The 26,933-nt window shown below is 38.1% G+C and overlaps 1 protein-coding gene across 1 annotated transcript; it reads left to right on the forward strand.

The window, feature by feature from the left end:
- Positions 1-9,906: 9,906 nt before the first annotated feature.
- On the forward strand, positions 9,907-25,337 carry LOC101173398 (neuronal pentraxin-1). Its single transcript, XM_004074257.4, has 6 exons — positions 9,907-10,149; positions 14,886-16,095; positions 20,270-20,939; positions 21,267-21,517; positions 22,146-22,325; positions 23,704-25,337. The coding sequence occupies exons 2-6, from the start codon at positions 15,361-15,363 to the stop codon at positions 23,911-23,913; spliced, it is 2,046 nt and encodes a 681-aa protein (XP_004074305.2). The 5' UTR covers positions 9,907-10,149; positions 14,886-15,360; the 3' UTR covers positions 23,914-25,337.
- Positions 25,338-26,933: the final 1,596 nt, after the last annotated feature.

Consider the following 26,933-nt stretch of genomic DNA (forward strand, 5'->3'; position numbering starts at 1 on the left):
AGACAGTGCAAAACCCGATCCAGTCCAGTGGTCATCTTGTTGCGTCCACAGGGCCTTTTTCTAGCATGTATGCCTGCTTTTACAAGCAACACGACACTAATGCATGTAAATATAGTATTGCACATTACTCTGTGTTTCTCAATACAGTGTATGAATACTTTCCTAAATATTCTGGCAAACTGAATGTGCTGATATCTGGTATTTTGAGTTGTTTTTCCACTAAACTGCAGACCAGATCTCTTTTCTACAGTAGAGAGCACTTGAAGATGTACACATGGAGGTATCTTTGCTGTGAAACAAGACAAGGACAGTTGAGTAAAATGAGTAAACCTTAATATTTACTTATTTAGAAAAGGTAAACCCACATTACCAGCCAGAAGGGAAATCTGTCAAAATCTTGAATAATAACTAGTTCAATTAAAATCACTGAGCTTTTTCTCCCCCTTTTTTCCATGTCGCTGGTGTTAGATTTCACCTTAAGTGTGAAAATATACAGATTTTTGTTTTTTTTATTTGGTGACAACTGATATTGATAGACATTAATTCAGGTTTACAAATATAAAGTCTCAATCACTGCTTTTGCCATTTTGCGTTTTGTCTGTGCTTCATCCACTCTTGGATTTAGAGGGTCGTTGGTCCTCCTGCTGCCCGAGAAAGAGAGAATACCGCAGTCAGATGTGCCCGGCATTGTGATAAGTGTTGTGTGTGCATGAAAGAAAGTCAAGTGGTCAGAGACACACAAAGACACAAAACTAGATGGGAAAGAGAGAAAAGGAAGTACATACCAATGGCAAAAACACATTCTTTACTTTAATATTTTCAGTAGTATCATTATGAAATGTTTTTTTTCTTGCCTTTATGTCAAAATATAATTTCTTTTCTGTTCCTTTCAGCCTGACAATGAGGCTTCAGGTCTCATGTGTTTGTGTCGTCTGAAGGATGCATAGCAGTAACTATTTGAAAACAAATGTTCACACACACAAAAAAATTATTGGAAAATTGGAATTTCAACTTCAAGCCTCTACAGGACTCTTCACTTGCCCCTTAATGCAATAGTATCTTCTGAGCAGAAGATGGCGCTACCTTGCAAAAAGATTACAGATGGAGAGAAGTAATGCTGCTTTTATCCTTCACGCTACAGGTGGTAAGGAGCCTTAATATGTTTGCTGCAAAAGGTAACTTCATCTCGACACAGATACCAAGTCCTTCATGGGGGTATCGACCAAGACATTTTTTTAAACCATGAAAACATAAATTTAATTACAATAAAAAAATTTATGGCTACATACTATCTTTCCTTGGAGACACATTAAAAAATAAACACAATTTAGGTAGTTTAGAAGCCATCATGTTTCATCAAGTCACACAGAAGAAAACTGTTTAAGGGATTCGTTTTTAATTGTCTTTATTTTAATTTTCGGCTATTAGTACGACAGAATTTTAAGGCCATTTTAAAAAAAAAAATTTTAAATTACGACTTTTAAGTCGTAAATTTACGAGAAAGAAAGTCATAACTGTTAAATTACGAGATTTTGAGAAAAAAAAGTCATAGTTTAAGGACGGAAAAAACCAGAAGTTTTCCTTTTATCAGAGCCTGGCTTGAAAATGAAATTTGTGGAGCCTTTTGTGAAGCTTTATTTCTGGATAGGTTTTAAAAACAAAGAGATTCTGAACCTCTTGGCGACTCAAAATCAGATTATTTTCAGTGGAGCCGGCTTTGCGGGGTCTGGTGTCAGTAAAGCGGAGTTTCATATGTAAAATAAGGAGCTCAGAGACACGTTTGGGTGTAGAGGACCGCTGCAGCCTTTATTCTCCTTTTCATTCACATAACCTGAAGTTCATCTGTCACCTTACGTCATGAACCTGTCATCCGAACACCTATGCGGAAGTAAACAGTGTCACATACACCCCCTCCTCCACATAAAACGTACCATTTCAACATAAAACAAAACAGAGGAATGAAAAGTGTCTGTTATATTAGCAGAAGAACATTGATACCTCCACAGACGGAAGCATCACATAAAACATAAAGATCTTGTCTTTGGTGGAGAAAGAAAGGGTGATTTCTTAATCAAAGGGCTGCAGAGATTCTGCAAACCACTCATCAATAAATAAAACATGAATAAATCGTAAATCAAACAAATGAGCTTCCAGACATGTGGAACGTTATCATTAAAATTCAGCTCACCTGTTCAATTGAGTGTAGTCGGTCTGCTCTGCTGCGTGTTTGCGCAGCGTTCACTTGCTGCTCTGTATACTCACTTCAACTTAAATCTCATAAATTTACGAGATTTTTTCTCGTAAGAGTAATGACTTAAAATCTCGTAATTTTACTTTTTTGGTGGCCCTTAAAACTCTCTCGTAAATTAAACATTGTAGTGAATGAGATTTTAATTGTGTAACAAACCCCAGTGGTAACTTGGCAAACTACACTCAGCTCCAGTTTTTCTCCTATTTCAAATGTCCTTCAATCTGAAAGTACGAAGGTTAGCTTCTTGGGCACAAAAGTTTTATGCAACTATATTTTATACAATACTATATTAAACAGACACAGCGACAGCAGCAAGAATTATTGAAGAAAAGACTGAAAAATTAAAGGCATCTTGAAAGGTTCTGCAACCGCTTTTAGGCTCTTTCATTGATCAGTGGTGTATGAGATGCATGTAAGAATCAACAAAGCCAGGATCTCAAAAATCAGTTAAAAGCAAATTAATTGGACTTAATTTTATTTGTCTAAGTTAGTGGAGATGAAAGAAAAGAATAGGCAAAAAAATCCCTGCAATGTTTTAGAGAACCAGAAACAGCTGGGCAAAAAAGTCCAAAGTTTTTGATTGAATGCGACACCTTGGGGTAATTGACCTCTGCGCCCTTCTTTCTCATGTTGCTTTCACTCAGGATGTTTTCATACTGGACACATTTGGAAAGTTTGTGGGAGTTTTCAATCTGAACACACCCAAGTGGACCCTGGTTCTCAGATCCTTCTTTCAAGATGGTCTTGGTTCGTTTCCATTGGACTGAGCTTCGGTTCCCTCTGAGTTTTCTCAGTCTGAAGGTACACTGATAAGTATTTATGACATATATATTGTCAGGAAAACAGTGTGAGAAGCAATATGTATAACGTAAAAAGTTGTTTATTGAGCCTGCATCTATCGAACCCAATTTCATTGAGTTGCTGTGTCTCATTGTTGCTTCACGTTTCTCTATGGCTCATTGGTTGCTCACCTTTCTACTCTGTTTACATCACGTGATGTCCGGCTACGGTGGCTGATTTTGTCCAGTGGTTACGAGCACGGAGCCTATTCAGACTGAGAAAACTCAGAACCTTGCAGCATGTCTTTACCATATGGGTAAAAAGTGTAGTACCGGACGTTGATACAGACTTTCTAAAAGCGCATTTTCAGGACTTGATCCGGACCAACAGACTGTTCCAATCTAAATCCACCCTCAGAGTGCCTTTCTGCTAAACTGTCAATCAGAGATTTGAATTATTACTGAATAAAAACATCAGTTGACATGTTTGTCAAACATAAATTGTCATATACTGTAACCATTTCAGTCTTGGTGTCTGTTTTGAGGCAAGGATACATATATATACTTACTTTTTATTTTTACAAACCACACTTGCTTTGGTGATTATCTAGAGTACTTTAGCTTTGCAGGTGTTTAAAGATGTATCGAGGGTACGTGAGGACAAAACAGCGTTATCTTTAAACTGTTTCATGTTTGAAGCCGGGATGACCTAACCGGACTGTCACCATAACAACATTAAGAGGTGAGTTTGCTGCTCTGGCATGACCAGAATAACAGGGGTCAGAGGAGGAAAAAAGGATTAGGTTCCTCACAGGATTATGAAAGTTGCTAAATATATATATCACTGAACTTAACCCTTGTGCTATCATAGGCACTTTAACATTGGGAGTTGGGTCATCTAGACCCACTAGACAGTGCGTTGAACCTTTTTTCTTCCATGATTTGTGATCTTCACTAGTGTCCATGGATTACATGAAGTCTTTCCACCTTTATCCACCTTTGTCATGGTAGGGAGAACACGTCAATGTAAGGGTGGGGTCATCTAAGATAGCACAAGAGTTAAAGGATACAGACATTTTTATTGTTTAACAAGTGGAATCTAAAATATAGTTTAAAATTATTAAATGTCATTCATTTATGAAACTAAATTGAACATTTTGTTAGTTCTGGACATTGCAAATTTTTTAAAGGAAAAGTAGTTTGCTTAAAAAATTTAAGATAATATTGTTTGTTTCAGAATCCAAACCACAATCAGGACTTCAAAGTCATTGTCTGAGGAACAAGATATAACAGAGGAACAAGATATAACATTTTATCCTAATCAATTATATTTTTTTAATAATATTTTTTTTTATCAAGAAACAGCAAATGCTTTTTTTTTCTTCTTTTAGTAGGGAACAGTGAAAATGCCCAGTAGTCCATGATAATCACAAGATATCACAAGAAAAATCACAGCTAGGAATTTCTTTACATGGAACATTTTTGTCTGTCTATGTTCCAGTAAAATTAAATTTCAGTCAGACAACTCATGCTTTATTAGAGAATGCTTTATTATCCGTATTTTCTTTTAGTTTGGCATAAGGCTCAGTTCACATACAATAAAACAAGATTTCCATAGAAAACTTCAGGTATAAAACTACGCCTAACGGAGCTCACAGGTGGAAGCCGGGACGAGGGTGGGGCGACAAACGCAGCGCTCGCGGAAATGGATGAAGAGAGCGTAAAGTGGAACGGGTGAGTTAATTGCCTGAACCGCCCGCTGGGAGATGTCAACGCACTGATGAGCTGCCTGCCTGAAATTCTCCCAGGGCCATTCATTCAGTGTTAAAATACGTATTTAAGAGTCCTTGATAGTCAGGGGCATGTACAGGATTTTAGAGGGTCAAAAGTTGGAAAAGGGCAACAAAAACATATTCTGCCACCAAGCTCAGTTTCCTGCATTTTGAGTTGTACCCTTCCACGATGTTGGCTTTTTTCAGAGCATTGTACACATAACTCTGATCCATCCGGTCGCTCAACTAGAATCTATTGCTGTGAGGTTCTGCAGAACTTTGGCCCGCTTGCTGATGCTCTGTGCATTAGCTGCTGTGCAGCTGCACTGCTTCACTCGTTCTTATCTGAGCCGAAAGATGTAGCTGATACTGGCAGCAACATGGCACAGAGTTTTGGTTCGGTACCCATCCTAAGTAAAAACTTAGTAGTGCATGTCTCATAACAACAAAATGAGCTGTTTCTCACTGAGATCTTTTAGTTGTTTTCCACGCTGCTGCTAAAAGAGGCTCAGTGGGTGGTGCTGCCAACTAGCGGTTGGAGGTTTAAGTGGAAAACAAGAGTCAGAGGCTGAAGGACGCTTATAAATAATTAAATAAACATCATCCTGACAGCATTTCAAATCGATAAAAATATCACCAAATGAAATATTGTGATACATTACTGAATTGATTTTTCCCACCCCTAGTTAAAACGATAAGAAAAAAAAATAGGACACTAGGGCCCTTTTTAATACAGGACAATGGATGTTGACTATTGCCAATCAATCTCCTCCCTGTCATGTCTTTTACTCAGAATGCATTAAGTTTGCCAAATCTACATTATTCATTGTCTAATACTGGACTTATTTTTCTATGCAGGTTTGAACGCTGAAAGTTTAAACAAGAGAGAAACGTGTGAAAACGTTCATGTCCAAGCAATGACTATAAAACTTGTATTAAGGAGTCTTACAGCCTTGAAATATTAAAAAAAATAGTAAAAGAGTAAAGTTTCACGGATTGTTTCAGCCGAACAAATCTGTTCTTCTTGTGTTTTAATTACACTACCCAGAATGCCAGGTGTTGTAATTAGGCAGAAAATCTTTAGGAAGAATCGATGAGAAGTTCTATATATTTTCTAATGAGCTGTTAGTGTTATTATTTTGTTTTTCTATGTAAAAGCCACATATATTGAGTCTTGACTTCCCACCTTTTTTAATCCTTCAATGTATAGCTCTCAAAGAGGCTTTTTTCCATTCATCCTCAACAAGCGAAATGTAGACTTAAAAGCCCTCCAGGTAAAGAAGCTGATGATCAAACTGCTGAATTCATGATGAGGAAGAAGAACGAAGGTAAAAGTTACCTTCAGTAACTTTAAAGAACGATCAGAACGATGCACCAGAATAGATGAAAGAAAACTTTAAATACTAATATTGAGGATTTCTTGGGCCAGAAGCTGAAATGAAAGTGGATGCCAATAGAACATCAGAAAAAAGATGAACTGGAAATCCAAGCCTCATCAAGCATCAGAATCTTTTAAATAAGACCTGCTGAAAACATCTTTGCACACTCAGATGTGATCCCGACGCTGAATATGCAAAAGGGGGTCAACAATAGACAGAGGTGACAGCAGAGGTCGAGGACAGGAAGCAAACCTGGAGCCAAACCTGTAGTTCTAAGAATGGCTCTCTATCACACAAACACTGAAGGATCTCCTGACATCAGCAGTAGGTCTGTCAGCCAGCCAACCAGGTAACTGGGACTTTCCATTGTAAATATTTTGCCCCGACGGAGCAAAACTCCTCTTGAGAAACAGGTGGGGCGCTTTGGGCTTTGTAAATTCCCTGCTTAACCTAGATTTTTTTTTTTTAAAACACTTCAGATTCTAAGATGACAATAATGATATAATTAGTAAGAAATAGACTTTATGACTTTGTTATCTTGACAATAGTCATCAGTCTTATAGTTTTCAAGGAATATCATTTACATTTTAGAATAAATAGAAGAATCAAAGAGTTTGGTTGGAGTTTTTGTGTAAAATAAGTAAAAACAAATCACAACAATAATAATAATATGAAGAAGAATGTCATTGTACGTGGAAACTTGCTTTCTTCAGTGTACACATGACAGTAGCCTTGTGGTAGAGTGTCTGCCCTGAGACTGGAAGGTTGGGAGTCATTCCAAAAACTCTAAAATTAGAACCTAATGCCTCCCTGCTCGACACTCAGCATTAAGTGGTTGTCCCAGAGGGTTAAACTACAAAATGGTTCCTGGGGGGTATTCCAAAAAGCAGGTTACGTGAGTTACCACGGTAAGTTTGAGGTTAAGGAAGGGTATAACCTCAGCTTTTGGTTCCAAAAACCGAGGTATATTTCATGTTATGCTTAGTTCCCATAGCAACTCATGCTCTGAACGTAACCTGGGGGGTATTCCAGAAAGCACGTTTAAACTATTCTGACTTTAACCCCATCTCATTTCTATTTTCAAGTTGCCATAGCATATATATATATATATATATACAACTTGACACGTATCGATGTTGTAGAGATAAACTTTTTTACATAAATCTAACTTAATTTTTGGCTTCAGTTAAGATGAATCATTTTCTTGAGTTCAGTCAACTTAACAATAACCCGTAGTTATCAGACATTTATTTTACTTTCATTCTAATTACTTCAATTGAGTAGGTGTAACTTTGGTGCTGCTGTCAGATTGGCAGCGCAAGGAATTGTGGGATACCATTCCCTTTGGGTTTGGGTACAAGTGTAGGTTTTTGTCTAAATATGTTTAGTTGTAGCTGTTTTATAGTTTTTGCCGAGCTATTTTACCATTATGTTTAATTCTTTCTGCACCATGAGGACAATCGAGGATGATGAGATTATTTAGCACCCCTAGTGCAACTGATTAATATAAGAACTGAAGTGACAGTCAGAGTCATGATAAATAAATGCATGGTATATATTGTTAATCTACACTGTATCATTTATTTTAATTTTATGAAAATGAGAAAATCTGCAGCCTCTAACTTAGACATATGAGAGTTCAAGAAGTACAATAAATTAATATGGAAAAACGTTTAATTGAATTGGAGTAATATGACTTTTAGTTAGATAAATATGTAAATTTGAGTTGTATAAACAACTATTGAGTTGGATAGACATAAGAAATAAGGCTTAATAAATTTAACTCGATTACTTGTTACCAATTGAATCAATTCATTTAAGTTTTATAAGTCGTATATGTAAGGGTTAATGGCCGACAAAGTGTGCATTGTCACTTTTTAACGCACGCCGTGGAAGCCTGAACCGTCCGACGCCTGCGAAGTGCGTTAAAAAGTGGTAATGCACACTTCGAAGGCCATTAACCCGATTATACCATGGTGACTTACAAAACCAATAAATATTAACCAGTTTTTAGTCCTTAATTCTTGTTTTTTTTTTTTCTGATTTGGATCGCTTTTCTCACAAAAAGGTAACTCTTGCAGTCAAGATTCGTCGATATACATATGCTGATCTTTCCGATGGGTTGAATAAAGCATCAGTTCAGAGAGAAAGTTCACCTCTTACCGCATGTTTTTGCCAAACTGATGAAGCAAAAGGTTGTTTTAAAGAAGCGCAGTGATATATGTGGTATATCACTTATCAATGCACATCTAGCAGCCAATCAGAATCGAGTAGTCACCAGGACCATGTTATAAATATACATCACAATGTAATTGGAAACAAGATCAGAAACTCTTGCGTTTACTTTGTCCGTTATTTTTCTCCAAGCAGAAACTCTTTCTTTTTCTGATGCAGCAGTATAACTTTTTTGATGGACGTATAATCTTCATACGCCATCATTAAAATCTCCGACTCTGTCTCACTGAAGTATAGCGCTCTCTTTTGTTCTCCACGCATTTCCATGGTGACTCCGGAAATCGGCGATCTATTGAGAATGTCTTTATGTACTTGCCGTGCATGCGCATTAACCCAGGGACTTCAGCCAGAGTTCAGGGTTAAAGTCAGGGTAGCTTAATCTTGCTTTCTGGAATACCCCCCTGCTCATGAATGTATCTGCTGGTCACCGCATTACCATTCCTCCAGGGCATGGGTCAAATGCCGAGAACAAATTTCACACACCTAGGTGCGTGACAACTAATGGGATTTTAGTTTCTTAACTAATAAAAACTAGAATTTAAACTTGACTGTGACCATGTCAACTGTTTATGTAGTAAATATACATGTAAGTTTCAATGGATAACTGCAAATTTTCTGTTTTACTACAAGACCTGAAAATTGGAACAATGTAGCAATAAATATAAGAAAGAAAAACCTCAGTGAAAGCCATTATTGTAAACAAGAACGTCTGAAAAATTCTAATGTTTTGGTACTGAGGTATTTAATTTACTCTCTGCCTGTTTAACTCACAATTTCATCCACATTTATTGACAATCACCTGCAAAGATATTCTTCTTTAAAAACGCACTTTAATGAAAATTGTGTTTTTGGTGTTTTAACCCTTTGCCTGTAGCATTTTTCTCATAACTTAAAAAACGATTTGTTAGTATTTGTTAGGTAAAGGACACATGTTCTCTGCTCCGTTCCATTCCAATGCTTCCACTGTAGACAAATAGAGCCATTAACTTCACAGTTTTCTTCATCTAGCTCTAAACTGTACAGCTGGATAGCTCCAATATTGCTCTCCATTTTTGTTGCACCAGTAATGTTAAGTTGGGGTTGTGAGGGGCTGCAAGCTAGTGGTAGAGAGTATAAACAAAGGGATCATGGGAAATGGGGGAAGGCTTACTCCAAGTTAACATTCCCTTGCACAACGCAGAGGTGAATTTCTAATAAACTCCTAACTCTCCGCATAAATTATGTCCTAGAAAATGACACAGGTTTTTTTTTATGGCTTAAAATAGCAGAATCATAATTAAAAGACCACTGGGAACGACTTTGAAATAGATCAAAAGATGATTGGAGTGGGTCTATAATTATACAAAAACAAAGTCTGATAAGAGACTTCATCTGTTGCCTCTTGTAAAGAGCAGACACAACAAAACCCGAGTGAGAAATCCTTCTTTTTCCAAAACCTTTAAAATAATTGCAAAAATTGTTTTTTAAATCTCCATATGTTTAGCAATAAAATTGATTCTTCTTCCATCTGGTGACAACCTTTTAAAACACATTTCGAAACAGTAAATTTATTGGCTTTTTAACTAAAAATGTACTCCCCGGTGAGAAAAGATTTCCACATCACATGACACATTGCCTGAGAGGAAGAAGGAGTTAAAATTATCCTCCAATCCAACTGTCCAATCCTTCTCAAGCTGATCAAGCTGAGTGGAGAAGAGACTGAACAGACTTGATGACTTCCAACTTGCAGGCAGGTAAGAAAATTTTGTTTCCTTCTGTGCAAAGTTGGAACAAGTTTTTGTTTTCTTTAATCCTTCAGAAAATGAGACTTCCTCCAAAAATGTTGTTCTGCAAAAGCTATGTAAAAAATTAGTTTTACTAATAAAGACTTTCTTTTATGACAATTTTTTTTATAATTTGGAAACTTCTAAAAAGCTTTTCTACTCCCAAAAGACATGAGTATAAATTAAGTTAAGTTGTTTAGTTAAAACTTGTCTTACATCACAGTTTTAGGGATGAAAAATAAATTAAAGTAACTTTTACTTTAGGTGTTTTCATAGTTAAATAACTTTTTTTCTATTATAGTGATGCTAAAATTAAAATAGTTTAATAGTCTTTTGATTTCCACCTTGAATGAATAACAAATGAAAAAAAAAAATCCCTTTAATAAGTTTTGAGGGGAACAGAAAAATTTGAATGACAAAATGTAAGTATCAGCTTTAAGGCTGCTAGTCAAGCGCTGGAATTGACATTTATGCCACGTTGCTGTTAGATTTTATTAGCTTAAACTGATTTATGATTGTAATTTGTAATGTTGTACATATGTTGTTGTATAAAATCTCTAAATTAATTTCATTTAGGCAAGATTCTTTGTGAATTAAAGTAATAATCATTAGTTAGGTTTGGTCTAAAATGTTAGCTAAAAGTTTGATTTTTTTTTTTTGTTTAAACTGTTTAATAAAATATAAAACCGATAAGGAGCTAGACTTATTTTTTTCAATTGAAAACACATTGCAGTAGCCACGATCACGTTTATCCCGTCCTTGTATGTCCCTAAAATGTGAGCAGCACCCTTCTCTGAGCAATTGCACGCCACGTGCAGCACTGAGATGTCAGCCTGACTCTCTGTTGGCTGCCAACCAGACAATTGTGCGGACAATTCATCATCCCTCACATCACAAATCCTCCTGCTGACAAGCGTGACGCCAACCACATAACCAACAAAGAATCCCAGCAGATGATGAAGTGGGGCCGAGGCCTCGGTGGCTGAGAGTTTATCTCTGCAGACTGAACATTTAACATGTCAAACAGGAACATTTGACCCTCTGCGTTCATGGGTTGGAGTTATTGTTCTCCATTTCAGTTGTGTTCAGTTTAATAGACTTGGAAAAGTTTTAAATTGTTGATAAACCTACACAAGTGATATAACCTTACAAAGAATAGTAGACATAAAATGAAATGTGGTTAGGATGTGCTGAAAGTTGGGTGAAAGGCGTGACACCTCTGTTGTCTTGATGTTTGTGTTTAAGCTGCTGTGTTGTCAGATCGGTGAGCATGAGAGCTTTGAAGAGATTTAAAAGTGTCCTTCAACAGTAAGAGTTTCTTCAACCTTGAAGCTGTTAAAAAAAACCAGGTGATTGTCACCAGAAAAAAAGTTTTGGAGCAGCATTGTGAGTCTCTTTTAAATGGACAACTTTAAAGTTGCTCTATGAATTACAAATGTTATTGTGTTGATGTATCAAGCTATCAGTCACAGCACCATGTGAAAATGCATTTTACATTTGGGGTGTGAGCTTATTCGGTAGAATTAAGGTATTACGAAATAATACCCAGTCACATTTTGTGTTTTTTGTTCTACTTTACAGTGATTAAACATGTGTTTAAGGCTCCTGGTTGATGTAGTATAAGTATTTACTAAGATCACGTCCCCAGCAGACTAACGAATTGCAACATTCCTTGTTGTTGTAGAAGTTTTGTGAAAGCTTGTTTGGAAGCATTTTAGAATGGAAAAGGTCTCATCTCCCATTTGTAGCAAATTTATCTCTTAGAAAAATGAGGAAGAACCAGATCAAAACCACTGCGACCAATGATTATTATGAAGCATTGGTTCTATTATAAAACCTGAATCCCCAGAGACTCATCAGAAGAGAAAGAATATGTGAAAATAAAAAACTGTTTTGGATTTGCATTGAGTTAAATTTTATTAGCTTGACTTACTAGAAAGATTCTCTCCAGAAGTGCTTTAAAAATATATAAAACTTATGCAAACAGTAAAAATATTTCAAACAATGACTGAATCCAGTTTGGCCCAAGTTATCCTACTGGCATTTTAATGGTAACCTCCTTAAGGAAGCGTAAGAGATTTTTTGGGCACCTGTAAAGGAAAACCACGTTTGAACAAAACAATGAAGACAAAAACAGAAACCAAACCACCAGAAGACCAACTTTAGAGACAAATTAGACAAAATTGTATAAACCGAAAACAACTTTTTTAACCTAAGAGGGTACCTTAAGAGGGTAAACAAAGAAAGAAAAAACCCTAGTTCATCCTGGAAGGCTAAACAGCACATGAAACCTATAGCAGCAGAACTGAAGGCATGCCTCAGGGTCATCCAAAACGACCTGTACTGGAGGCTTTTGTTCCTGAACTGAAGCAAAGTTGGTTCCACAACTGAGAAGTCTGATCGCTGGCTTCTATCCAGGTTTGTAAATTATAGGAATCTTGGAGAAAATTCTCTTTAGGAAATGGTAGTTATTCCCAACAAAACAGGCTAAAACGACAAGCTAAAGTAGTCGAAAAAATGACCTTTTTTGCTAATTGTCATCAGAAAGCTGGCAGCAGCATTTTGGATCAGCTTTTTAGAAGAGTAAAATAGTCAGGACTTGCAGAAGTCAAACCCTAAAGTAACAAATGCATCAAACACTGCCTCTGAGAGAGGATCTTTCTGATTCTACATAAATAAAGGTAGCTTCACTTAATGCAGTTCAATTTGAACAGAATGAGCTCTGAAATTAAAAAACAACCTGGGTTTGATTTGAACGTGGGAAAAACATGTTTTTATAAGACATTAAGGACAGAGTGAAGCATCACAATGTGAAGCGGTTTGTTTCAAAGCTGGATCTTTAGTCCAAAAGTCTTGCGTCAGACTAATCCATACTGAATGCCTGAAATGTCTGAGGGTATCTCATATTATTCTTCCCGAACAACGTTTTTCTGTGACATCACCCGTCATGATGCTGCTTCACTTGCAGAGGTGCAAATTCTCACACCTGGATGAGGTCAGGGTGAGGCGGAGCTTAAGGAAAGTTGATCTGTTCTCCTGTGTTATCATGTGAGCATGAATCCATTTTGCTCAACAAAGATGGGAATGTGTTTGTTTTTTTGGACCTGCACACACTGCAGTGGCTGGCTCCACTTCATCTGTACGGGTGGCAGTTTCAGGCAGATCTAGGACCTTGTTGCCAATCCCTCATTAAAAAGCATTAAATCCAACCAATCCTATTAGTCTGTCACCCCTTAGGGGCACATGAGAGGCCAGGAGACATATTCTCCAGTCTGCTGTGGATCTTCTTAGAGGCACGAGCACAAACAACATTGTTCATTCAAACAAAGAACAGTTCACTTTAATACTGTAAATGCGCAAAAAGCAAAAGCTCCGCAACTTTTTCTCAAATAAAGGAGAAAGTGAAGGATAAGGATAATGATTTTGAAAAACTTTTAAAAAAGAAATCCATCCACATTTGTTTGTTTTTTTTGACTGACAATCTTTCCAGTTTGTAAACTGAGTCAACATCTCAACTCACCACGTCAAACAGCTGATGTGAGACAGCTCTGTTGAGATGAATGTGTTCTTGACTTTTTGACGAGTGCTTTTACACGTGACTCACTCAGGTATCACGTCTCTTTAATCTCTGCTAATGTTGCTTTTAAGTATCAGACAGCATGGTTCTCTGTCAGATTAAAGCTCTCAAGTACTGCCTGAACTCACATCCCCTAAACGCCTCGTTAAAAGAGACTTAAAGGAGCGACCTTGAACGAGAAAACACCGCCTTTGAGTCTTTTAGCAAAATAGCATGAGTTTGAACTATATGTTGGACAGAATGATTGATGACACCAGGAAGCAAAGGACAATAGCGCGTAATGCTTAAAACTCAGTGGCCTTGTGGTGGAGCGTCCACCCTGAGTCTGGAAGGTCACACTTAAAGGTGTGTTAGGACTTATACCTTAGGAATACCAGAGATACTAGAAGGTTTCTTACACATACCATTTTAGATAAAGGCCTATTAAGCTGTAATTAATGGTTATATCTGGGCTATTACACAAACATGTACATTTACTAGTTTTTTAATTATTTTACTTATACTTGAATAAATTATTTTTTCACTCTTCTCTTACTGGTTTTTCCTAACTATGTCACTTATTAAAAGTTTCCCAAGTTTCAGTGGAAATAAACTTGATCATTCTTTGATCTCCACATTTAGGTGAATGAAAGACAAAACCTGCTTGTTGTCTGTGCAGCCTTTCAAAATAAACTTTTGGGCAATATCTGTAAGTGATATGGAAGGAATCTCCCTTTACTTTAGATGGAATGGTGTTTTATTTTGAAAATTCTATGCCCTAAATTTAATCTCTTCTGTTCTATTACATTGATAAACTAGCATTTCATGACTTTGAGTCTCAAAATTGCAAACAGTTTGGACACCACTTTTTTCTTAAAAACTTACTGCTCCAACTTGTAAAAACTGGAAAAATGTAGTTGAGCTTTCAGACTGACTTTGCTGGTAACCCCTCCCTTTATCCTTCCTTTAGTCACTTCCTGTTCTCTACCTTAAAGTAGTTTACCTTCTAGGTAAAGGCTTTGAACAGCTTTGAAAACTGATAGTAAGCAACACATTTGTTTATTCTGGAAACCAACAAACTTTAAGGGCTTTTAAAATGTAAAAACCCTTTGATGTCTTGGTTTTTAAGGTCTTTTCTTTCTCTATCCAGCATGCAAAGTCCCTCTTGGATTTCACGGACAATTAGAAGCTGAAGTTAAAAGGATTAAACTCAGCTGATGATCACAGGAAGTCCTTGGAACTAAGAGCGATCACTTGTCTGGCAGTGGTCCCACATCTTTTCCATCAAGACGGCAGACGGACCTCTGAGGAGACCTCAGCTCAAACCTCAGAGCTTGTCATCCTTTCAGTAAGGCCAAGAAACCTTCCTAATAAAATGAGATTATTCTGAAAGCAAACACAGTTTTGCCAAAAAACTTTGCCACTAGAACATTTCTAGGGACTTGGATTTGTTTTATTTTTTTGTCCTTTTTGATGTTGTCTGAGCAGAACGATCTGCTGAGCATTTGCTGGGATGCACCCTTCAATCCAACATGAATAAGCAACATTCAGGGTTTATTTAGCAACAGATATAAAGTCAAAGAAAGCCATAACGTAATTCCTAATTACTTACACTCCAAGCAAAGATGACCAGAGACAGTCATCCTCCCAGTCTCATGCATTCCCGTGTATTGCACCACCAATGGATTGGAGTCTCCCTGGGGTTTGTCCTCCCCGTTTTTCCCCTTTGTCCTCTTCTTTTGTGTTACTTCCTGTCATGTGCAGCAGGAGCTGGTAGTTTACCAGGCATAGAATACAGTTATGGCATTAGCCCCAAGTTTGTTTGCACCCCTGTTCCTCCAGAGGCGGATCCTAGCTGCTATTCCCCACCTACTGTGCCCCATGGACCCAGTGGTAGCTCTCATGATCATGGTGGGGGCACCCATCGAAGCATGATGTCGGATGAAGCTAAGGCCACCATCCTGCACCTTCGCGAAAGCCTTGTGAGGCAGAAGGAAACCATCCTTGACCAGCGGGAGACCATCAGAGAGCTGACCGCTAAGCTCACCTTGTGCGAAGGTTTTGGGAGTCACCATAGTGTTGGACATCATGAAAACCACCATGAAAGTCACCACGACCCTCACCATGACACCCACCACAGTGGCCACCATGAGGACCATCATGGACGCCATGGCAGCCACAGTGGCCCTTCTTCGCTGCACCACAGTCCCTCAGCGCATGATCATCACCCCTCCCACGGCAGTCACAGACCAGACCTTCATCACAGGAAGGGATCATCGCACAGCAAGCATAGCTCCTTCTCCCCTGAGCAGACGGGAAAGACCCTGCAGACTCTGAAAGAGAGGCTGGAAAACCTACAGGTAAGATTAGCTCAGTGATTTGCAATTTTCTCAGCTCATATTCAAATCTGCATACATCAAGAATGCTTCCTGATACAATCCCACAAAGGATCAAACAAGGATCAAATCAGAGCATCATGGGAGAATTCCCCCTGACAGATAAGGGGTCATTAACAGCATAAATTGAGGCACAGCTCAGGGTTACTGTGACCAACTTTAACTGTCAGATATTTGAAAAAAACAACAAGTTCCTCAACAGACAATGTTTCCCTTCTGACCCAGATAAGGAAAAGGGGTTTACAAGGGGAGAGGTTGATGGCTCAGGGTTAACTGAAGATTGCTTTAGCATAGATGTAATGCAGGAGTGTTGGAACCAGTAGTTGCAGTGGCTTTATCTAAGGTGGTATAAAATGTTCCTGAACTTTAGGCAGGTCTGTTCCCTCACCATGTTGAACTTTTACTTAAAGCTGAAGATCAGATGCAGTTTGACCTGCAGGCATCAACACGTCAGTGATATTTACGGTGGCCGAGAGATGCAAGACAAGTTTACATTTGAGATACAACGACAACAATTGAACAAATACTGAAACACAACAGCAAATCACAGAACAAATTACAGATTCCTGAAAGAAAAAAGCAAATCACGGAACACATTACCAAATCCAGAATCACAAAAGCAATCCCGCTACAAATGACCAAATCCAGAAACACAATAACGAGAGCGGAGACACGGCTTTTAACAGAAAGGGACGTAATATAAAACCAATCGTGTTTGACTTTTTTAAAGTTTTTTACTGTTTTCTTTATGTGGACATTATTAATACATGAAACAGTCCAAAAGCATTTTTTTCTGAAATTGTATTATTACAATAAAAATTATAACAATGTTTAGTAGGGTAAAGTTCTTGCTTCACTTCCGGTAGTAAAGGTAATCCCTTTCCGTTAAACAGCCAGCCGGCAAGTGCAAAACAGAAGATAGAGAAAAAATTAAGAAAGGGAGCTGCTGCTAACGGAAAGGGAAATAGTCTGAATGCATAAGTATGCGTGTGTGAACATTAGTTGTATTGTGTACATGTTGACACGTTTGTATGTGAACATTTTTGAAGCTAACAGGTATGTTTATAATATTTGAGTGTGTGTGTGTGGACAGGCCCCACCCCTTCTAGATTTGTATTACATCTGAACCTTACCGTAATGATTATAAACATCCAGCAACTTGATGCTTTATGATGCTTCATAGTCTTACCCCTTCTCCCCCCCATTCTGTAAGCAGCCTTCTATCCCCCTCTCTCTAACATCACTCTCTCTTCTTCCCTCCTTTCCTTTTCCGGTCCAACACCAAAATGTTACAAATATGATCAATATGAACAAAGTTCGGCCTAAAAAATAATAAATAAATAAATAAAAATAATAGTAAATAAATATGCCTGTGTGAAAGTTAGTTGTTTCATGTCCATGTTTATCTGTGTGTATGTGACCATTATTGGAGCCAAAAGGTATGTTTGTAACATTTGAGTGTGTGTGGACAGGCCCCGCCCCTTTTAGATTTGTTCTACATCTAAACCTGAAAGTAGTAACTATAAACTTTCAGCAACTTATGGCCTTATGCTGCTTCATGATTTCACCCCCCCCCCTTTATAATCACCCTCCTATCTCCCCCTCTCTAACATCCCTCTATCTTCTTCCCTCCTCTTCTTTTCCGTCCTTCCAACGAAAAAATTTTACACATGTAATTAATATGAATAAAGTTTTGAATAAATTACAAAAGGTAAAGAAAATTTTGTGGAAAATGCCAGCGCCGGGAATATCTTGAAAAGTTCAAGAATTTGAAGGAAAGAAAGTCATATTGGAAAGAGAGCTGAACATTTTAATAGTTGAATGGTTAAAATAGCTAAAAAATTATAGGAGTTAAGCAGCAAAAAATAGTCGAAGATACTATAATAAAGAAAGAGAAACAGGAAAACAATGGGCTGAATGCTTTATAGCATTCAACGCATGCTATTTATAGCATTCAACCAATAACTTAAAAAAAAATCATACACAATTGGTTTTATATTGTGTCCCTTTCTGTTAAAAGCCGTGTCTCGGCTTTCGTTGTTGTGTTTCTGGATTTTGTAATGTGTAACAGGGTTGTTTTTGGTAAATTAGTATTTGGTAATTTGCACCCGAATTTGGTTTTGTCTTTCAGGACACTGTCATTTGTTCTGTGATTTGCGGTTGTGTTTCAGTATTTGTTCATTTGTTCTGAGATTTGTTATTGTTGTATCTTAAATGTAAACGTGTCTTGCACCTCTTGGCCACCATAGGATATTGGACCCATAATGCATTGTGTTAACCAAATTTATAGGCAAAATTCCTAGTTCAGCATATTTCAAACATATTTGACAACAACTGAACATGTTCAGGGCTGCTGAGCTCTCTCATATGAATCCTAATTCATATGAATGAAGGGCTCAGAGTAAAGCTTTCTCGGTCAAAACTATTCCAACCTCACCCCTAATTTGGAGAATTTGAACATATGAGGTCTTCAACATAAAAATCAAGATAAATTTCAAATTTACTAAAAAGAAAAAAAAAAAACATTCCATTTTGGTTTAAGCAAACATATAATGAAGAGAAGCTGCAACCTAAATAATATAATGTCTTTGGCTGCAGTGGTTCCAATTAGTGGGAATTTTTACTTTTAAGGTTGAGAAATAGTATGTAGGAGATACACTAATCCATTTTGAAACAATGAGTGTATATTCATTTTTTTACACCATTCCCAACCTAAGTAATGTTACACTGGTAGAAGAGTGTTAATTAGGCAGCAATATATGTATATTGGGGTCAGAAATGACTTAAGTTTCTCACTGAAAAGTAACGTGATTCAGTTTTCGTCGGTTCACACATAGTTCACTGGTAAATGGATTGATTAAAAATGATTAAAAATGTCACAATTCTTCAGTCTCTGTAACAGGTATTCAGATAGTCGGTTTTAAAACAAGTCATGAGTTTTTAAAGTCAAATATGTTCTTTTTCTGACATTTAGATGATGCCGAGGGGTTACTTTTAAAATTTGAACCATACAGGTCATGGAACACTCATTTACTGGGAATTCGTGGAAAACATCCCTTTGATCTTTCTTGAAGGTGTGAGATAAAACACAATAGAAACTGAGGTTTACCTATCACCACCTTCTAAGATGTCTATAGCATCAGTCTGTAGTCATGCACTTAAGGCCACTTGTCAGCTTCACCTTCAATTACTTTTATCCTTCCTGAGGGGCTGTTAATCATGGCGTGTGCTGGTAGGGGACAAAGCCGGATTTGCTGGTGAGGATGACAAAAGGGGAAGAAAATAAGTGGTGGGTGGGAGTGGCCGGAACCTTTGTTCTGATTGGCTGCTTTTAGTTTGATCCAAAGTTGCTTGTAAGTTGCATCTTCTTTCAAGTTGCATCTTGATATGTAAGTTGCATCTTCTCTGAATTAAATTTTTTCTGTTAATGTTGTTTTTGTGTATGTACAGTTTTCTTGGTGTTTTGAAAGGTTCTTTCTACATAAAATTTTCTTTTGTTAATATTAATATACTTATTTTTTTTTTATTACCTCCACTGTTTTTTCATCTTTAAGAAAATCTAAAATGATATTAAAGAGTGTTGTTTTTTCCTAAACTTTTGCAAACGGAATAGCTGCTTGATGTGAAGGCATTTTCCAATAAGTTAAGGTTATGGTTTAACATTGTTTATCTGATTATGTTGAATTGCTGTCTTTGAGTTGGAAAAAGGCACCTTTATAGCTTACAGACATTTTGTCTAAGCAACACCAAAACAATAAAAATGCATAACCTATTCAGAGATGTGTGCAACAGTCTGTTCTTTTTTGTGTAAAAATAATAAAACTGGATAGGTAAATGTAAACTTATGTTGCACAGAAAAGCTGTTATTCTCACTGTCCTGTGAGGATGTACATTCCAACATTAAATACTCACCAACTTCAACAACACATTTAGTTCTAATATACTTGTAATTTGTGGAAACGTTAGTTTTTTCAAAGAATGTGGGCAAATTAAGCCAAATCAAGTGAATAAACTGTATTGAACAAACCGAGAACAAATGAATGAGGACAACTTGTAAACAAACTAAACTATAATAATTGTTCTTCAAACAATTTTGTCCTAAAATGTAACTTCAAAACAAATATTTTTGTGTTTACAGGCTAGAAATTCTTCCAGCTCATATTCCAGCTCCTTAAGACAACTTCTTCAGCGAAAGATCAATGCTCTGGAGGAGCAGTTGCACAGATTCCATAGAGATCCCCATAGTGACCCTCACAGAGATCATCATGATGACCATCACGAAGATAACCATGGCGGTAGCCACCATGACGACCATCGGGATGACCATCACGATACTCATCATGGTACCGGTCACCATGAAGACCTGCACGGTCTAGGCCATCATGAAGACCACCACAGTAGCCATCACAGTGACCACAGTAGCCATCACACTGACCACAGATACCACAAGCCAAACAACCACCATAATAATCATCACTATGACCACAGCTATGACTGGCACCATGGTCGGCATTATGGTCACCATGGCAACCACCCAAGCAGCCACCATGAGGACCACACCAATGATCATCATGCTGGCGATCACCATGATGATCATCAAGATTATTACCATGAACATGGACGCAATGGTGACCACCATGACGATCACCATGACGATCACCATGACAACCACCATGAAACCAGCCACTATGACCAGTACCATCAACCCCAACACCTGCCCTACAGCAGCAAGGAGACAATTCTGCAAGGTCCTGGTCACAGCAAGTTGGAGACAGTTCTAGGTCAATTACACCCCAGCGGTGGTCATGGTATGTACACTCACACTTCAAAAAAAAATCAAACATAAAAAACTTTCGATTTGTAAACTGACGATTAGAGAGAAAATCCACTTTTGTTATACAGTTTAAGGGTTTGAGACACAATAACACAAGTACAATAGCATTTTGTCTTTATTCAGAGTTGCTATTTGTTTTTTGCCGTGTTACTTATGCCAAATTGATACTTTTACAACTGTTAGTTGTGCTTATAATTTCTTATAGAAGCCCAAATACAAGCTAAAAAAGTAGCCAGAGTCATCTAAGCATGATGTACCATCGTCCGATTTTTTTCCCCCCTCATTTTCACCATGACACCAGGAAACAAACCGAAGCTGAAGAGCCCCAGTGCTTTTCTCCTTGACTTCCCAATGAGGACCAACTACATGTACGCCAAGATGAAGCGGTCTTTGGTCAATGAGATCTTTGCCATGACTTTGTGCCTGTGGTTAAAGTCAGGCGAGAGTTCTGGCCTTGGAACTCCCATCTCCTATGCCATTCCTGGACAAGCCAACGAGCTCGTACTCATTGAATGGAGCAACAACCCAATGGAGCTTCTTATCAACGATAAGGTAAAAATAAAAAGCACTGCTAGATTTTGCACAAGTCCAAAATAGAACAGAAATAGATGTGTAACTATCACATAATAACACCCATGACCGTTTTGGAAACAACAGGGACATCTGAATGGTTTTGCCTTTTATGTTGAACAACCCAGAAGATAGTTTCTTCCTTTGTTTGAGATGTGTCTGCCAGAAAACAACTGTGTGTTACACTGACCCACAAACAAACTGTTGACGTACTCAGCTATTTCAGTGGCCCCCTAATCTTTTTTTCCCTGTAAAGCTGTGGTGTCTTTTTCTCACCAAGTGGAACCAAGAAGGTCATCTTTTTCCCCACCGTATTTCCGTTGTGTGTGCAGCAAGCACAACAAACAAGCAAAGCAATTAATCTCGTTATTGTCTCATGGTGATTGACCTAATTGTCTGTAGGAGACGCCGATGGGATAAACCATCATGTTTGTTGTCTGGGAGTCACAGACTTGGTCGTCATCAAACTAATAGGTGACACAGTTAAAGGGTTTTGTTCAGAGAAACCTGTTACCATAGTGATGGGATGATAAATGGAGTCCTAAAACAAGAGAATTTAAACTGAACTATATCTTCTTTATTGTGTTTTTGTTTTACTATCTATGTTTAGGCAGCTACTATGCCAATAACAGTGACGGACGGAAAGTGGCATCACGTGTGCGTGACATGGTCGACACGTGATGGCGTCTGGGAGGCCTACCAGGATGGGGTAAAGAAAGGTTCTGGGCAGAACTTATCAGCCTGGCAGTCTATTAAACCAGGGGGGATCTTCATCCTGGGTCAAGAGCAGGTGAAATAAGCAGCACACTCTTTGGGAATACATGATCAGATAGCCATTCCTCCTCTATGAACAAATCAGAATAATAAAAATACAGTTTTTGCAAAAGCCTCACTTCCTACAAGCTGTGCTCTTATAAAAAAAATTCTTCTTTTATGGTAATGTTTGTGAAATTTGAGAGGGGCATTTTCCAGCTGGAGATCTATCACCCTGCTTCTGCAGCTGTCCTCACCTTGCATCCTGCTGCTTACCTGGATCAGGTGCTTTCACCTGGGTTCACCTGATCCGGATAAGCAATGGTATAGAGATGCCAGGAGAATAAGTATGGAGGTAGATCTTCACATGCAGGGTTGGGCAGCTTTGTCCATATTTTTTGTACATCTTGTGGACTCAAACTGAAAAACATTTTTTTCTGTTTAGTTTCATATTGAAGAAGGAATCTGTAGATTTACATAATGGACAAAGACAAGACAGATGAGCTCTGCTCCAAACCAATTGCACATTGGTCACTAATTAGTTCCTATGATAAAGATAGTAAGAAATGTTGACTTGTGATAACATAACGTTTTGCTGACTGGTAAGTAAAAAAATGTCCCCCAAACACAAAAATGTGTGGAATTCAAAGTACAGAATCATTTCTACTCATATGTTTCCAGAAGTCTTGGAAGTCTGGATGGAATTTTTTTCAGTATGGGGAATTTTTGGAAAATTTTATTTTTCACCCCAACTAGTTAAAAGTTGATAGCCTTGAGCTACGTTCACACCACCCTCGGAAATACACTTTCAAGTGACAACTTTCACTGAAAAGTCCAGTTAAACATGTGTTTCTGGCTTCCACTTTCAAAATTCTTGCATTTTCAGGCTCTACATGCAAAATGTGCAGTCATTGAATGTGCGTTGAAAGTTAAATCAGTCGAACTTTGACCAATCAGGGACAGCTTTGGTATTGATATACGGATGGCATTCCTTTTACTTTACAGAAGTGCAACTCGTTTCAAAATTGATCGTGGAGGAGAAATAAGTAATTGCGGATTGTGACGGGATGGAATTATATGATGTAGTTGGCGGACATGCACTAGTATCGGGTAGCAACATTTCAGTGTGAACATCATGTGCAAAACCCACGTTTAAGAATGCACTTTTACTGCATTCTTAAAATTGTATCCCATGCCTGGTGTGAGCATAGCATAAGAATGGAACCACATTTATATTTAATGCTCTATCTTGGATAAATATTGGTCTAGACACAATCAAGTTCCCCCAGGATTTTTGCTTCCTGGATTTAGTATCACTCAATTTTTGATCTTATTTAAATGGAGGTAATTCAGCCACACTGTAGCTGCAAATCCATTCTACAATTTATGTGAAATCCCTTTACCTCAATCCACAGGACACTATGGGAGGTCGCTTTGACATCACACAGTCCTTCATGGGAGAGATGTCGGATCTCCAGTTCTGGTCCAGGGTTCTGACAGCGGATGAGATCCACATCCAGGCCACATGTGGAGGTCACCTCGTAGGTGACGTCATGTCATGGTCTGAAGAATTGGTGGAGCTCCACGGGGGCCTCAATGAGCTTCCCTATGAGCCCTGCCACTAAATCTGGAACGAATAAACATTGTTTGGGTTGTGTACGAAGAATACAGAATATGTATGTCTGAATGTATTATTTATTTATTTTTTTTTTTTGCTCCTGTCTGATCCTTCTGCCTTCTCCACGTACACTCTCTCTTCCGTGCTCTCAGCAGGACAGCTTTGAGAGCCCTAAAGGGCGCAGAGCTTTGGATTTACTGCCCATGTGCTAACGTCTGTGGCTGTTCTGGGCAATCCAACACACATAAGAGGATTTTCTTTTTCTGAAACAGCTCCAGAATTTGCTGGCTGACATTAACTGACTTTCTGTAATCAAGAGAAACGTTACAGACAGGAAAAGTGAGACTAAAAGGGGCATAAGTAATAAGTCCGTTCAGCCTCTGAGTAGCCTCTGGAGAATTTAATGCAGGTTTTGTTTTTACAGTGCTGGTCAAATTTGGTTTGGTTGTAGCACAAAGTATTAATGTTGACTTTTGCACATTATATTAGTATTTCATATTGAAACTATACTTCAGGCTTTTCGTAGAAAAACCATGCTTTTTTTCTAAAATATATTTATAATTTATGTTTAAAACTTGATGTTTTGTCTATTACTGCAAGTGGATTCTTCTGAAGATTTGTTGCACAACTCAGAAAGGGGTCAGTGAGAGGTGTCGCATGTTTTGGCTACATGCCACCGGGCAGTATAAATACAGGTAAAGCAGTTCTCAGCGTGTCAGAGCTGGAATGGCAGGATTTACCTGTGAACACCTGATCTAAGCCCACCTATTTTTGACTTGCTGCAGCCACTAGGCTGAGGCGGCAGCAGCGCATGCTTGGAGGAAAAACCCTCTGGTGACATCTGCTTTAGCTGCACTCCCACTTTTTATAACGTTTTTATCCAGTACAAGTCGCATCAGACATTTTTGCTTTCGCTTTGTAGCACTTTCTAAACATTTGCTTGATTCTGTCTGGTTTTTTTCATGCATGTTGGTAAGGAACTGTTGTTCCTTTGTTTTATTTATACCCTTTCTGGTTGTGTTGATAGTTAAAAAAAAAAAAGGGATATGCGTTGTACTGATGCCAATAAAACATCATTTTGAAGCTGTACATATTTGCAAACTCTTTACTTGTGATGCCATGTCAACCGCTCTTTGCTCCAGTGTTGGCATATGGCGCTGGGCCAAAGAGACAGAACGTCTCTATCCGTGTTCTCGTCATCTTGCCACCAAACTGTGTCGCTCATAAGCTCGATGTTTGTGTGTAAAAAGAGAAATATTTTATTTTTATTCCTGTGTACTTGCTGTAAATATGCCATCTATTTTCCTGTGTTTGAACGACAGCCCCTCCCTATGTGTAAGCCAAAAAGTTCAACTGTTAATCCATGCTAATGATGCTCCTCAACATGATATTTAATGTAAGGGTTTTGAATAAAAACAATTTCAGATGTTGGCTTTTTTTGCTGTTATTTGGGGCAGCCGTGGTGCAGAGGTAGGGTGGTCAACCCATGATCGTCAGATTGCAGGTTCGATTCCCACCTTGCACACCCATGAGTCAAAGTGTCCTTGGGCAAGACACTGAACCCCACCTTGCCTCTGGTGGGAGGCTGGCGCCAGTGTTCAGCAGCGGAGCTGCCACCAGTGTGTGACTGTGTGTGTGACTGGGTGAATGGGTCTGTTACTGTAAAGTGCTTTGGGCCTTGTAGGTAGAAAAAGTGCTATATAAGTATACACCATTAATGCCATTTTATCTGAACTACAGAATGGTGTTAAAACATCCACGGTTCAGCCTCATTGAGGTCTTTTAAAAAGAATCAAGACATTTGCAAGCACACACATCCTAAATGGATGCAAACAAACAACAATGTTCACACCAGCAAAACCATGTTCCACCAATGAGAAGATAAGTGATGATTGCAGGAGTGTCACAGTTTGGCTGAACAGTGAGGTATGTTGATTCCAAGTGTTGCTAAAACCTTAAGCAGCAGAAATGAGCAGAAAAGGCTTGTAATCCTGCACTGAATGTGGTTTTAATTTGATTAATTGACTCCACATGTCATTAATGAAAATAACTGACTGTTAAACATCAAAGGGTTTAAACCAAACATAATCCAGGTATATCCCAAAAAAGTTTACTTTTCAAAGAGGCTGTTGTAAGTTTAATGTTTGACTGCTTTGCACACGCACAAATTAAAAAAAAGCAAATAATAAAAATGCTGATGCAAATGCTAGTTTGTAATGCATCAAGTCCTGATTTTATGTTTAAAAATTCCAACCTGGTTCATTTGAAATTCGCTATTACTTAAAAATGTTAGCTTAAAACCAAACTAAGCTGGTTTTGGAAGCCCAAACAGGAAATGGGTTAAAAAAAGAGAGAACAAAAGTCACACACCCAGGTGTGTGTTTGCTGTTGGAACAAATCAGAATAAACCTGTTTACAATTGAATGTGGGTGTGCAAAAGATCTCAGAAGTTCCTCTTAGTATTTTTAAAAAGTAAAAAAAGAAAAACCTTAGCATATTCTCCGACCTCTTTGTATGCAGAGCATTTCCGGAGAGCTGCTGGCCTCAGGAGGACAAATGTGTCTTCAATCTGGACAGAATGATCTGGATCAGCAATCAGTACCAATGCAAATATCACTAGGGGGCGGTGTAGCTTCTATGAAGACTAGAGGACCAGGTAAAATCACTAAACACTTTTTTGGCCAGTTCATTTTTCCAAAACACTTTGAAAAAAAGCTAGCTTGCATAATACATTTCTTCAGAGCATCCTGAGTGGGCGGTCCAGCATGGAAAGTCTGAACGTGTTTGTGCAGATCTGTGTCGTTTCAGCTTGAAACATCAAAGACTTCTTAGTGATATATTAACTGCTAAATTAAGAATAGAAGTTGACCTTTCAGAGGTATGGAAACATCAGAGACAGCGGCCACTGCTTGTGGTTTCAGGTTCTGGTTTCCACTGAATTTGCTACAGCCCCATAAAGAATTATGATCTGGATTCTTCGCCAAAACAGAAATGACATTTTCTGGGGATTTCACAGGTCTCCCTTCT

This window comes from Oryzias latipes, chromosome 11 (assembly GCF_002234675.1).
Source record: "Oryzias latipes chromosome 11, ASM223467v1".
Lineage (NCBI taxonomy): Eukaryota > Metazoa > Chordata > Actinopteri > Beloniformes > Adrianichthyidae > Oryzias > Oryzias latipes.

Bases quoted from the DNA above. Each gene is read 5' to 3' on its own strand.
- LOC101173398 (XM_004074257.4), top strand. From the start codon at position 15,361: ATGACCAGAGACAGTCATCCTCCCAGTCTCATGCATTCCCGTGTATTG. The intron at 20,940-21,266 runs GTATGTACACTC...CCATGACACCAG, and splicing joins ACACCCCAGCGGTGGTCATG to GAAACAAACCGAAGCTGAAG. The intron at 21,518-22,145 runs GTAAAAATAAAA...ATCTATGTTTAG, and splicing joins AGCTTCTTATCAACGATAAG to GCAGCTACTATGCCAATAAC.